The sequence below is a fragment of the Chiloscyllium plagiosum genome, chromosome 16, assembly GCF_004010195.1.
Source record: "Chiloscyllium plagiosum isolate BGI_BamShark_2017 chromosome 16, ASM401019v2, whole genome shotgun sequence".
In the NCBI taxonomy this organism is placed as follows: domain Eukaryota; kingdom Metazoa; phylum Chordata; class Chondrichthyes; order Orectolobiformes; family Hemiscylliidae; genus Chiloscyllium; species Chiloscyllium plagiosum.
Window position 1 is genome coordinate 30,016,021 of NC_057725.1, and position 14,308 is coordinate 30,030,328.

Here is a 14,308-nt window from a genome sequence, read left to right on the forward strand (position 1 = left end):
GGCTGTTTTCCCTGGAGCGTCGGAGGCTGAGGGGTGACCTTATAGAGGTTTACAAAATTATGAGGGGCATGGATAGGATAAATAGACAAAGTCTTTTCCCTGAGGTCGGGGAGTCCAGAACTAGAAGGCATAGGTTTAGGGTGAGAGGGGAAAGATATAAAAGAGACCTAAGGGACAACATTTTCATGCAGAGGGTGGTATGTGTATGGAATGAGCTGCCAACAGATGTGGTGGAGGCTGGTACAATTGCAACATTTAAGAGGCGTCTGGATGGGTATATGAATAGGAAGGGTTTGGAGGGATATGGACTGGGTGCTGGCAGGTGGGATAGATTGGGTTGGGATATCTGGTTGGCATGGACAAGTTGGACCGAAGGGTCTGTTTCCATGCTGTGCATCTCTATGACTCTCTAAACAACCTTTTCCTCACTATCATCAGTTCTGAAAAAGGGTCAATGGACGTGTTAACTCGATTTCTCTCCATAGATGCTGCCAGACCTGCTGAGATTTTCCAGGAATTTCTATTTTTATTAACCAGGATCTTGCCTGATTTGGAGTGTGTAAGCTATCAAGAGAAGTTAGACAAACTTAGATTGTTTTTGCTACAGCATCGGAGGCTGAGGGGCGACCTGATTGAAGTGTATCAAATTATGAGAGGATTGGATAATTGGAGTCTTTTTCCCAGGGTTTAAATTTCAAATACTAAGGGTATTAAGCTGAAAAGGGGAAAGTTTAAAACAGATGTGCCAGGCAAGTTGTTTTTTTACACAGAGGGTGGTAGGTGTCTGTAACACACCAGGTGAAGTTGTAGGAGCAGATACGATCACAATGTTTAAGTAGTATTTAGACAGGCTTCATGAACACGCAGGGAACAGAGGGATACGACCACGTGCAGACGGATGGAATTAATTTACAATGGCATCACAGTTGTACAGACATGGTGGATCAAAGGGCCGGTTCCTGTGCAGTACTGTTCAATGATTATTCTATAATCTATGATTTAGATTTACAGATGGGATTTAAAATCATATTTTACTAGTCTAGTGGCAAACTCCTTAACTGGGCTGCTGTTCATTTGTCACAAAGGTTATACTGTAAACTAACTTGAAGTACAGCTCAAGGTATTTGGAAGGGGGTGGATTCTTCTCCCTTGGTTGAACAGAAGGATTTACGGAATGGAAGGAGGGCACCCTGTCCCTTGGTATCTACACAATTACTCCCCAACCATGTCTGCTTTTGATCCATTGATAAGTTAACTTTTGGGGATGCCTCTGACAAAGCTGTAGCAGACAGTGTTCACCAGCAACTCTCTAGTTCTGAAAAGTTTTAATTTGTGGAAGTTGCTTGACAGTGTCCAGCTATTATCAGCCCCTTACGGTATTAAATACCGTGTGACAATGGAATGATATTTTGATGTTTAGTTACCAAATGGCACTGAAAAAGCAAAGTTGTGAAAATTTCCACAGGCAAATTCTTTACATATTTACTTATGGAGTTACTTCAGCCAATTCTCTGCCCAAGCAGGAATTCTAAAACCAAAATTAACTAAGTAACTTTTGCATACTTGTTGAACTGTGATTTTATACACAAAGTTAAATTTTGCTTGAATTCTAAACACCTTAAGATATAGTTTGAGGGACATAAGATTTTGAATAATGGCCACAAATACCATGACAAGGCAGAAATCACATTTCTTTATTAGCCTTATCTAACATTTAATCCCGACATGATCAGTTGCCAAGGTAATTATAACGACTTGCATAAGCAGTAAGAACAGTGTTTTTTGAGAGAACGGAAAATTACCTCATCTATACCTAATTGACATAAGCTGTCCATCATGGCACAGTGGGAAGCACTCTCAACTCAGACGGAAGGTTGAGGCTATTGAAAGGAAGCAGGAAAGCGAAACTGCTGCAGAAGATCAGGTCTGATCTTTCTGAATGATGGAGCAAACTCGAGGTACCAAATGGTCTGCTCCTATTTCTGATCTTATGATTCAAGCCTATTGCAGTGACTGAAACATAGAAGCTGAACCAGGAATCCTAGTGCTTTCACAGATTAAAGACTAAATACAAACCTATTACTCATTGAATGTAGTTGAGTCAAACTAATCAATATTACCTCTGGATCATTCACTAGTAATTGGTACACTTTCACACGATATTCTCCTTTCCGTAGAGCTCTTCCAAGTCGAATAGTCACCTATGGATATATTTTCAAATATTAATTTCAACTTGACACAGCTATACTCTTAAAAGATTTATACAGTTGTGTTCATGCTCGACTGGTAACTGGTTTCCTATGAATAGTGCAACAAGTGAGGAGTGGCCTTGTTTCTCCTAGCCTCAGTACGGAACATACGTAACTACAAACAGCACCTTTTTGCACACGAACATGTGGAGACCTGCCACCTTAGCCTCTAGGAAAAGGTGAAAAGTGAAATAATTCATAATTTTATCTCAATAAACATTCAATTGCATAATGTCAAGGTATAGATGGTGGGTAACTCTGCTGCCTCAGTTGAAAATTTTGCTGCTGGTATGTCCATCATCACCACTTAACTATATTGGCTCACATTCCATCTGTTACTTGATTTCTTACAAAAATTGTATTGAAATCTCAGACACGCTTTCAGTTGTCAGAGTTCTAAACTCTAAAATTCCCTCCTTAAACCTCTCCTGAAAAACCTCAATGATCAAGCTTTTGGTTGCCTGCCCTGATGTCGATGTCATTCAGTGCCAAATTTCCACACTTGTGAAGAGCTTTTACTGCATTAAATGGACTCAATAAATGCAAACTATTACTGAGCAAGACTGGATCGTTGGAGGTTTGCATATTTTCCTGAGTAAGACTAACCTGTGCGGCAGGGTTACAAGGGCATGAGAAGGCATGAGAAGTGTCTGAACTCCTTTAAGATATTTGCTAATCTTTTGAAAAAACTTTGAAATAGCGACATAAAGGAGAAATATGATTTTAGTCATTATTGACAAGCTGGTGCTTTCTGGAATTCCCCTAGTGTCTGAGGTTTCAGTGCAGAAAGTTTGATAGAGGGTTCCTGATTGGACTACAGGTCACTGACTTTTAGCCTTTTTGAGCTAGGAAGCATACTGCAAAGGCACCACTACCTGTGATACAGAAGTGGTTTCCACTAAGAATATTCTTTACTAAAACAATATAGTACTGGATTCATAAGTCAGTTTAATATAGCTCAGTTATAGTATCAAAACTTTAGTAATATTAGGCACATTTTAAGATGGAAGCAGGATGAAATCTGTACACTTCATGCATTTATTTGAACAACCAGTATCTGCATTCTATTAAAGTGCTAAACAGTTAAGCAACAAGTGCATTCAAAACAAGCGACATGACATGTTTTCTCGACAGGAAATATTATCCTCTTGACGGCATTTGAATTTTGTTCTATCATCTTCTGATCAGACGAGTGATGACACACTGAGGAGAAGGTTATGGGAAACAATGTCATTGTGGCAATGTTGTTAAGACTATAGTCCAGGTAATGTTCCAGAAACTCAGATTCAAAACACTGGCCTCGAGAACTTGAGGGTCAATTCAGTTTGAATTCAAAAGCAAGATCCAAAATTAAAAATTGAATGATGACCATGAAATCACTGTCAATTGTCACAAAAGGCCACGTGGTTCACAAATGACATTTAGGGAAGGAAACCTTTTGACTTTATCTGGTCTGGCCGACATGCAACTATAATGTTGTATAATACCACTGCCTCAAACTGGAATGAAACTAGACAGACCCACTGAACATCAACTGTAGCACTAGAAACATGAAATACCACCATCTTCAATTTTTCCTCTATGGCACACACCATTCTGACTTGGAATGCATTGCTATTCCTTCAGCACGGCTGCATCAAAATCCCTGAACTCCCTCTGTAGCAGCATTGTCAGGTTACCTACATCAAATAGAATACAGCAATTCACCACGACCTTCTCAACAGGAACTAGTGCTGGGCAATAAATATAGCCACACCCCATGAATGAAAAATATAACAAATCCCTGTTCTACACATTATTTACAAACTTGGGGAAAGAGGCATGTTAGTAACCTACTTACAGGCATCTGCTGCATCTGTAAAAGCTGGGTTAAGATTTGAACTTTGAATGCACCGAACAGAAGAAACACTAAAAAGAGGACAAGACGTAGCTAATAAAACATTTCAAGATAAGAGACTTCAATATTGTAAATGGGAAAAAAAAAATCATCACTTGGAATTGGGTCATGATATTTTAAAAAATCATTCATGGGATGTGGATATCGCAGGCGAGGCAAGCATTGACTGCCCATTCCTAATTATCCTCAAGAAGGTGTCAAGTCATTGGAAAAAGCACAAAAAGAATTTGTTCACTCAGGTGCCGAGCTAAGGAACACTACCTGAAAAAGTACTGGGAAGTGAGCTTTCAGATAATTGTTTTTAAAAAAGTGAGTTAGGTGGATACATCATAAGGAACATACAATATTAGAGAAAAAGCAGGGCACTGGAACTATAACAAGAACTTCATTAATCATCCCAAGGTGCTTCCAAGAAACAAACCAAAACTTACCAAACAAGGCAAATTTAGTGCAGCTGACCAAAAGCTTGACCCAAAAGATGGGTTTCAAGGAGCATCTTAAATCCGAGGGGTAGACAGATTTATATGCAGGATATTCCAGAGAATAAATACTTTTTCAAAGGATCTAGGACAGCCACAACAGTTCAATATGATTTTATGCATGCTGTCAATCTCTGTGATGTTAGGCTCTATGAAGCATTGGTGAATTGCTACAGGATGCAATGCAGAAATTCACCAAGGCTTTACAGACAGCACCTTCCAAACCCATGACCACTACCTTTAAAAGGATAAGGACAATAGATACATGGGAACACCTAAATCTGCAGGTTCTCCTCCAAGCCACTGTCAAAGTTGTGGGTGAGGGTTCATGCAATGTGCAGACGATCAGGAGCTGAGGACTTGTTTCGGTTGCGAGGGGGGAATAGGTTGCAACGTCAATTGGGATAATGTCTCAGAAGAGATGAGTTATTGCTTTTTCAAAAACTATTAAACTTATAAACCTGCTGCATCACCACCCATTACCCTTAACTATTTATCTGCTAATCACATAGAGAAACTGGGGTCTCAGTAAACAGCAACACTAACTGATCATCTTCTCAATTAATCTGTACATTAGATGTCAGAGATTTTAACCTTTTTGATTTAAAGAAAACTTCTGAAGCCCCTATTTTCCTGAATGGTCATCAGCCTGAAGTAATAATTCATTTCTCTTTACACAGATGCTTACAATTTCTGCCATTTTATTGCAGTGTTAACATTCTCAAGCATTTTGCTTGTAAATAAACACACTTCTCGTTAGTCACTGTGAAGAGTTCCTGATTCACTGAATCCCATTTAATGAACAGATTTAACACATATTTAATGTGCATGTCTCACCTTGTTGTCATCAGAGAATGAGGAAAGAGTCTCATTTAATCGTACACTCTCGAACTCCTGATTGTTAGCATAGACCCGGAAGACTTTAAACTGGGATGATGGAACTCCAATAAATGGCTCTAACTGCTGCTTGAAGGCCGCCAGTGTGATGCGTTTATCAACAAACACCAACAAACCTGTAAGAACAAAGTTAACATAAAAACCTGTTACAGATTCCCCAATTTCATTTTAACTCATTTGATCAAATCACTTCCAAACATTTACAGTTAAATAGAGATTGCTAAAATCATTCAAGGCATGAGTTACAAGAATCCCAGGGGAACAGCACACTGCTACATAACTACTAGTACTACAAGAGACCTCTTATCACTAAAGACACTTTTTAACCCGACTCAAGACTGCTAATTTGCATTACTCGGTCCCCTTGTGATCAGCATCAAGATAAATAAATGTGCAGATGTGCATTAGCAAGCATCAGGAAAACAGTTTAACAAAAATATTAACACAGATTTTGTTTGAGTGCCATTTCAGCAACCTTCAGAGTAAAAACATTTTGTTCTATAAGTTGCTAATTTAGCATTGAGAGTACAAAAGATCACCTGTAACCTTATTAGGTGACAGGGTAAATAGTCTATTTGCTTGCAATCTCTGTGATGGGAAAACAGAGCAAAATAACCAAATAAATCTAAAGAAGAAATTGCCAAAGATTGCACTTACTGTAGTTTTTATTTAAACCCTGAATTCAAATTAAATCAAATTGAGAGCTAACAGACAAATCATATTATATTATATTTACTGGTGAAAATCACATTTCTAACACTCAACATTTAGCCAGAAAAATAGAGGGTTGACTTTTACACAAGTAATATTTGCGAGGGGCTGAAATCCAGCCTCACATTCTTAGGTCAGAGACAATTCTTGCCAAATCCACCCAAAAGTAACCAGTAATATTTTTATGACTGAAATTTTATTTAAATTATGCAATATGTTGGCCTTCTGTCGCCCCTCTCCATAAATCTAATACATAACATAGGATGGCTTCGAAATCTGTTATACATTTTTGTTCTTGCTTGCTTTGGGCCAAAGCTTCAGATAGACCTGCAAGAAGTGGAGATTCTATTCTGGCAATTATTACTGATGTGTTTTGCAGCTTCATTTTCCTACTGTGGCCACATCCTAGGGCTTTCCTCAGTTAGCCATATTTGCTTCAGCATGGAAAGCTTCCTCCAATCACTAACAGTCTTTCCCACTATCCTGGCTTCTCGAGCTGCTGCACATTTGATGCAATTTTGTCAAATATTAGAAGGTGGGAAAGCAGCACATACCATTGAGGTGGCAAACTTCACTGAATGCATTGACATGTGGAGGAAAAAAAGGGGATAAACAAGCTGCCTTTGATTCTGTCAATGAATATTTTGCAATAGGGCGAGTTTGACTTCACTAGTGAGCAAGTGGTAAAAAGAAAGAATTTGGATTTTTGGCCAAAGGTCAGGAATCAATTTTTTGACCAGATCAACCATTACTGGAATATATATGATCATGAAAATTTCACTTAAAATGGTCCACAATAAATATATCTTAGATAAGCATGCCCTTCAGCATATATGGCCTTACATAGCTCCACAGTTCCACAATATTCTGTTCTTTAGGTCAAACAGGAAAGAATTCCACTTCTCAATATACCAGGAGTTTGATGGCAGGACACTGTTGCAGTACTTCCTTACATTTTACAGCAGTAGGTTTTTTTTGTCCATTTCCTCTGCTGTAACGTCCGCAACCCCACAGGATCTGGTTTTCTCTTTCCTCCCTTCTGTTGGGCTTTGTTTACTGGTCAAGGGTTGCCATGTCACATTGACCAGTATTTATTAACACCCAAGAAAATATTAACCCTACCTTTGAAGCCTTTCCTACTAAAGCACCTACACAGCAGCGTAGTCCACTGTTCTATGACAATTTAAATTAATGGTGATTTCTTTTAAGAGTGACATGAAGTACATCTCCATTCTCACTAAATTAAGATACTAACCCTACACCACAAGGACTGCAGCAGAGGCATTCTCAAGGGCATTTAGGGATAAGCAATAAATATTGATCTAGGCAGCAATGCCCATACTCAAAGAATTTGTAAAAACAAAGAGAAAATTCTTCAACATACCCAAATTAAAGATTCTTCAGTCAATACTCACCTTTGCTCAATCAGAGTTCATGCCTCATTTTAAATTTCTCTTTTCTATCTTTCTTCTCTTGTTAATTTATCTCTTTCTAGTTCTATGAGTTCTATAGCTTTTTCAATTCCAGAATTAATGGGGTATGTTACCATGAGTTTCAAAAATCTAATTTTTGTTATGAGTAAATGCTGTTTTTTGTCTCTCTATTTTATTTCTTTGGCTTAACAAATTGCTTTATTGTTAAAACCAAACCTGCAAAACTTCTTCCTTACATTTCCAGGACTACCTTGTCATAACCAAAACAAAATGATTTTTAAGCCAGATTTCAGCCTCTGATCTGATCTGATCTGTCCAGTAGTAATGAGAAAGCCTATAGCCTTAAAACTTGTCTTTAAACATTTAGACTAAAATGTAACTGCTGAATTATAGAACACATCTACTGTACTAGAAAATAGATAGGCAGGAAGGCTCAGAATGCAAAAGATAGGGACAACCTGGGCTCACCAAGTGATAACAGAATGCTGTAAGACTATTAAGAACATTTGCCTTAGCATCGGTGAATCTATGTGAACAGGACACCAAGTGATAACATTCACAGCCGTTCCCTTGTGAAATTAATGACAATGTTTGATTTTGACCCTGAAACAAAACTTGGTACTATCAAAAACTTTGTAATTAACGGTTAGATGCTGCCAATTATAGTGGATTCTTATTACTCCTTGCAAGGGGGCAGTCACAGAGAGAAAAGAAATTTTTGCTGTTACAAAACCTTGACTTGAAAGTTCAGAAGGACACTAGAGAGAGAGACCATTTTAATGCTGAAGCTGTTGAATCCAGTAGAAAATTAACTCTTAGTGCTTATCTGTTATGGATTGAATTTAATTGCATTGAGACTTTTTGATGATTTTGAGTAGCCATTACTGGTTATGAAATGCAAACTCTGTAGAAGGAAATATTGATAAAGCTTTAACTTACTTGTTTTTAAAGACCTTACAGACTGCCCCACTGTCAATGCTTACTAATCAGATCTTATGTCTTATTTGAATTTAAATCACAAACTTGAAAAGAAGGCATGTTTAAATCAAGACTAATTAATCATTTTAAATACAATCTTGCAGTAACATTTCAGCCTCAAGTACAGAATGACTGTGTGCTTAAGATAAAAGCAGGAATCTGCTCCCAGCTAAAATTTATTCAAAACCTAACATTAAAGAGATTCTGACACAATCTGTTGGGAAGCCATTTTATGGTCAAAAGTTTGCTCTCCTTGCTAATAAGCCATTTCGTAAAACAATGATATCATACCTGCGAGCTGTGCAAGGTTACTTTATGACATCTCCCACTTAATTTAGAGTGGTAGTTCTTTATTGGAACTTATCTCGCCACCAGATGCCTAACTCAGCTGGATTTGTTTTTCCCACCAGATGGATAGCTCAAGGCCTGTAGGAGTGAACAGTCAAGCGCGCACAGATCTGTCAATTAATAATTCGTAAGGAAGAAAGGTTGTCTTTCACTGTAATCTGTCTAATTAAGAACATGCAATGTTTTTGTAAACTTTTGTATAAAGGAAGCCACTTTGTATCAGTACATCGGAGTAGCCTGCTGGGGCACTTGAAGAGCTGGTACCCTACTCCCCTAGGTTATTAGAACCTAGTTAGTTTAGCTTATAGGTATCAGTGTTATGTTGTAACAGTGATGCTATTAGTGAATAAAGGGGATGGCTAAAATTAAACTAAACGGTCTGTAAGAGGTTTTTATTCCAGACTTCCAAAGAGTACGATCTCCGGGATGAACCAAGAGAGAGGTTTTACAGGTCTGAGTCCACAATGGATTCCCTGGGCTGTCTCAAATCTACTTTAACAGTAACATCAGCTGGGATTATAATATCACAGATATTTCTAAAATATACAAATAGCCCAGATGTCTCAAAATTATTGCTAATCATAGTGCCATACGGCAAAAGGAATAGAAGCTAGCCCATACCTTATGGCACTCCAGTCTGAAAAACAACCCTCCACCACCACCGTCTGTCTTCTACCTTTGAGCCAGTTCTGTATCCAAATGGCTAGTTCTCCCTGTATCTGATAATATCTAACCTTGCTAACTAATCTCCCATGGGGAACCTTGTCGAATGCCTTACTGAAGTCCATATAGATCACATCTACAGCTCTGCCCTCATCAATCCTCTTTGTTACTTATTCAAAAAACTCAATCAAGTTTGTGAGACATGATTTCCTAGGCACAAAGCCATGTTGACTATCCCTAATCAGTCCTTACCTTTCCAAATACATGTATGTACACCCTGTCTCTCAGGATTCCCTCCAACAACTTGCCAACCACTGACATCAGGCTCACTGGTATATGGTTTCCTGGCTTGTCCTTACCAATTTCCTTAAATATTGGACCACGTTAGCCAATCTCCAGTCTTCCGGAACCCCTCCTGTCACTATCGATGATACAAATATCTCAGCAAGGGACCCAGCAATCACTTCCCTAACTTCTCACAGAGCTCTAGGGTAAACCTGATCAGGTGCTAGGGAGTTATCCACTTTTATACATTTCAAGACATCCAGCACTTCCTCCTCTGTAATATGGACATTTTTCAAGATGTCACTATCTATTTCCCTACATGTCCTTTTCCACAGTAAACACTGATGCAAAATACTCATTTCGTATCTCCCCCCATCTCCTGTGGCTCAATACAAAGGTCATCTTGTTGATCTTTATGGGGCCCTATTCTCTAGGAGAAAGTGAGGACTGCAGATGCTGGAGATCAGAGCTGAAAAAGTGTTGCTTGAAAAGCGCAGCAGGTCAGGCAGCATCCAAGGAGCAGGAGAATCAACGTTTCGGGCATGAGCCCTTCTCTCCCTAGTTACCCTTTTGTCCTTAATGTATTTGTAAAAACCCCTTGGATTCTCCTTAATTCTATTTACCAAAGCGATCTCATGTCCCCTTTTTGCCCTCCAGATTCTCTCAAGTATACTTCTACTGCCTTTATACTCTAAGGATTCATTCGATCTACCTTGTCTGTACCTGACAGATGCTTCCTTTTTCTTAACCAACTGTTTTCTCTGGAGTGTCGGAGGCTGAGAGGTGACCTTATATTATAAAATCATGGAGGGGCATGGATAGGATAAATAGACAAAGTCCCTTCCCTGGGGTGGGGGTGTCCAAAACTAGAGGTGAGAGGGGAAAGATAGAAAAGAGACCTAAAGGGCAACTTTTTCATGCAAAGGTTGGTACGTGTATTGAATGAGCTGCCAGAGGAAGTGGTGGAAGCTAGTACAATTGCAAGAGTTAAAAGGCGTCTGGATGGGTATATGAATAGGAAGCGTTTGGAGGAATATGGGCTGGGTGCTGGCAAGTGGGACTAGATTGGGTTGGGATATCTGGGCGGCATGGACAAGTTGAACAAAAGGGTCTGTTTCCGTGCTGTACATTTCTATGACTCTATGACACAAAAAGCATGCAAAAAGTGTGAGAGAGAACACTCAAGACAATAATGTTTGTGAGATGATGTTGAGTTACAAAAGCAGAAAGTTGTCAAATTGAAGCAGAGAATAATGCATTCTTCTCTCATGTATATAATCACCAGATCAGAATGAGCTGTCAAACATTGTTTTGGTTATGACCAGGTAGTCTCTCTTGGAAATGTAAGCAAGCAGTTTCGCAGGTTTGGTTGTAAGCAATAAAATAGTTTATTCAGCCAAAGAAATAAAGGTAAAATACAGGGTGAAAATAAACGTTATTTACTCATTAAAAAGTTTAGATTTTGAAACATATGGTAACATATCCCATTAATTCTCAAATTGAAAAAGCAATAGAACTCAGAATGAGAAAGAGATAAATGTTTAGTCTTGTAAACTCTGCTCAACTTGTTTGTATCATTATCAAACTGACAACACATGCCTGCGTACAACCAGGTATATCCGTTTGGGATGAAATTTTGTCTTTGGAAAAGGGAATGGTGCTATGTTTCATAGTCAATATGCATTTAAGAAACATGATTACATAATCATTGCTACATCATAGCATGTGGCCTGAGAAGATAAAGATTTCACATTCCTCCTTGCCTCAGACCTCTTGAAGGTTGACATGCAACTGGAACCATGTTGTATTAATGTTGCAGCTTAATGTCAGCTGAGACACTGACGTGTTTAAAGAACGTAATGTTTGCACATAACTCTTAGCTGAAATAAATATCAATTGGGTTCACATCTGCTTTGTTTTGTCACTGGAGATAATGCAAGCATTGCTCCATGAGGTAGAAACATCATGTTGGAAGCAAATTCAGACCAAATCAATCCCAGATAAGCCCCCAGTTTTCTTACATTCACTGGGTGGGTAACCTCAAACCAAATCAACAAAATGAGAACCTCCCATTCCACACCCCACCCCCTCCAAAAATAAATTCCGACCAAGATTTCACTTTTTGTAGCTTTGACTTGAATAGTGGCCATAGGAATGGTAAGAAGAATTGAATCTAGTGAAGTGAGGCAATGCATTTGGGAAAGGCAAATAAGCTAAGCAATACCAAATTAAGAGGATTTTGAAAGGGGTAGAGAAAGTGATAGATTTTGGAGTGCATGTCCCATAAGTCCTTGAAGGCGTTAACGCAGGTCAATAAGATGGTAAAGAAAACACATGGAATGCTTTCCTTTATTGGATGAGAGTACACAGGAGGGATAAAATATAATCAAAGCTTTTTAAAATTCATTCACAGAATGGGGGTGTCACAGACTGCACCAGCATTTATAACTCATCCCTGGTGATGATGGCGAGCTGTCTTTTTGAACCACTGCAGTCCACTTGATGTAGGTACATCCACAATGCTATTTGGGAGTTCCATGATTTTGACCCAACAACATTGAAGGAACAGCGATTGAGTACTGTCCAGGTCATGCTGCATTTGGGCATGGACTGCTTCAGTATCTGAGAATATCATACAATCATCAGCAAACATTCTCAGTTCTGACCAGATGATGGAGGGGAGATCATTGATGAAACAGCTGAAGATGGTTGGGCTGAGAACACTACCTTGAGAAACTCCTACACAGAATGCTCAGTACCTGAGAATATTGATGTTAAATCACCATAACGCTTTTCCTTTGTGCCACTTAATGACTCCAGCCACAGAAGAATATCTCTCAATTCCACTGACACCAGGTTTGCTAGGGCTGTTTGATATCATACTTGATGTTGAGGGCAGTCATTCTCATGCCTAGAATTCAGCTCTTTTGTCCACAACACCAGAGGTTCAACAGAGGCTCACTGATGTTACTTAGCAAGATGACGAAACATCTAAGAAATTCACCAGCCCAGCGAGCAACTTACAACCTGAACCTCAATCTGAGCTACAAATCTTCTCAAAAATTGCAAATCTGTGCCCTCTAGTTACTGGCATTCTGCAAAAAGTTCCTCCATAACCACTCTAGGAAAACTGGTAACAATTTATGTGAATTGCCAACTCTTTTTTTTTTTGGACAGCCATGCTGATTCACACTTTCAACATAGAAGAGTGATTGTATGACAGCCTAAAAAGTACAATATGCCTCTAAGTGTAGGAACACTATAGGGGGAATATTGAATTGGTTTTATTAACTTTTATAAGGACAAGGACAGAATACTGTGTAACCTGTGATCAAGATGTATGATCTAGTCAGCTTCTAAAATGTCAAAATCTAACATTCTGTTGCAAATAGAAACTTTATTACTGGATATTTTCAGTTGTTGGGAAAGCTATCCCTGGATTTACAGGTGTTTTCAAGTCTTCAATTCATTGATGAGATGAGAACTCTGTAGAAAATGACCAACTTCATACTCCTTTCAATTTTTATATTGACATCGGCAACCAAAGTATGAAAACAAACCTTACGATACATAAGGCGAGATTTATAGTTTGCGTGCCCATATTACATTTTGACATAAGTACAAAGTATAAAGGTGTTGCACCTTCATATATAACCAATTATGAAGCAGATGGGCCATCAGGTCATCTGGAGACTATGGATGCCTTCAGAAATATACTGCTCATTTAATACGGTTTACTAACAGATTGACAATTCAGGTTATTTGAAACTGGTACTTTTGAGAAATGCTGCAAGAATTATTAAATCATAGACAACATTGGAAATGGTGAGCATTCCAAGTAGAGCTTGATCTTCTCAGACATTTTGAAATGTGCCCACTTTATATTGACACAATAGGAACCTTTGATGTTCCAAATGCACCTCATACTGTGCCATAAATTTACTGATATGGTTCAGAAGCAAAATTTGCACACAACTTATAGCTCAAAACAGAAGATACAGTTGCAATCCTGGCTACACCACTCTGTGGCAAATGTTTCATTTTCAGAGGCACAGAATGACCCCCCCCCCCCCAAAAGCAGTTATATTATAATTGAAGAAATAATAGGGAATAATGTGGGCAAAATGAGTATTAGAACTACAGAGGGTAGGCAAAAATAGTAGAATGTCTGTCTGTGCTTGCAATTGCATCCTTTAAGTTACTGATCTCAGTCACCCTACAGTGGGGCAACTACAGGCCATAAATTTGAAGACGACATAATACTTAGCCAGCTGTGCAAGCATCAATCATTGAGCATCACCCCATCACATGGCTGGGAATAATGCATTATCTGAAGGGAGAAACATAAATTAAATCTTTTTTGTAAAA

At 38.6% G+C, this 14,308-nt stretch overlaps 1 protein-coding gene across 3 annotated transcripts in view; it reads right to left on the reverse strand.

The window, feature by feature from the left end:
- Window positions 1-14,308, reverse strand: part of usp47 (ubiquitin specific peptidase 47) — a 183,224-nt gene that overhangs the window by 14,471 nt on the left and 154,445 nt on the right. For all 3 annotated transcript variants that reach the window (XM_043705674.1, XM_043705672.1, XM_043705673.1), the window contains 2 exons: window positions 5,463-5,638; window positions 2,121-2,201 (listed from right to left, as the gene is read on the reverse strand). In XM_043705674.1, the coding sequence (XP_043561609.1) occupies window positions 2,121-2,201; window positions 5,463-5,638 (257 nt within the window). The remainder of the gene's footprint in view (window positions 1-2,120; window positions 2,202-5,462; window positions 5,639-14,308) is intronic.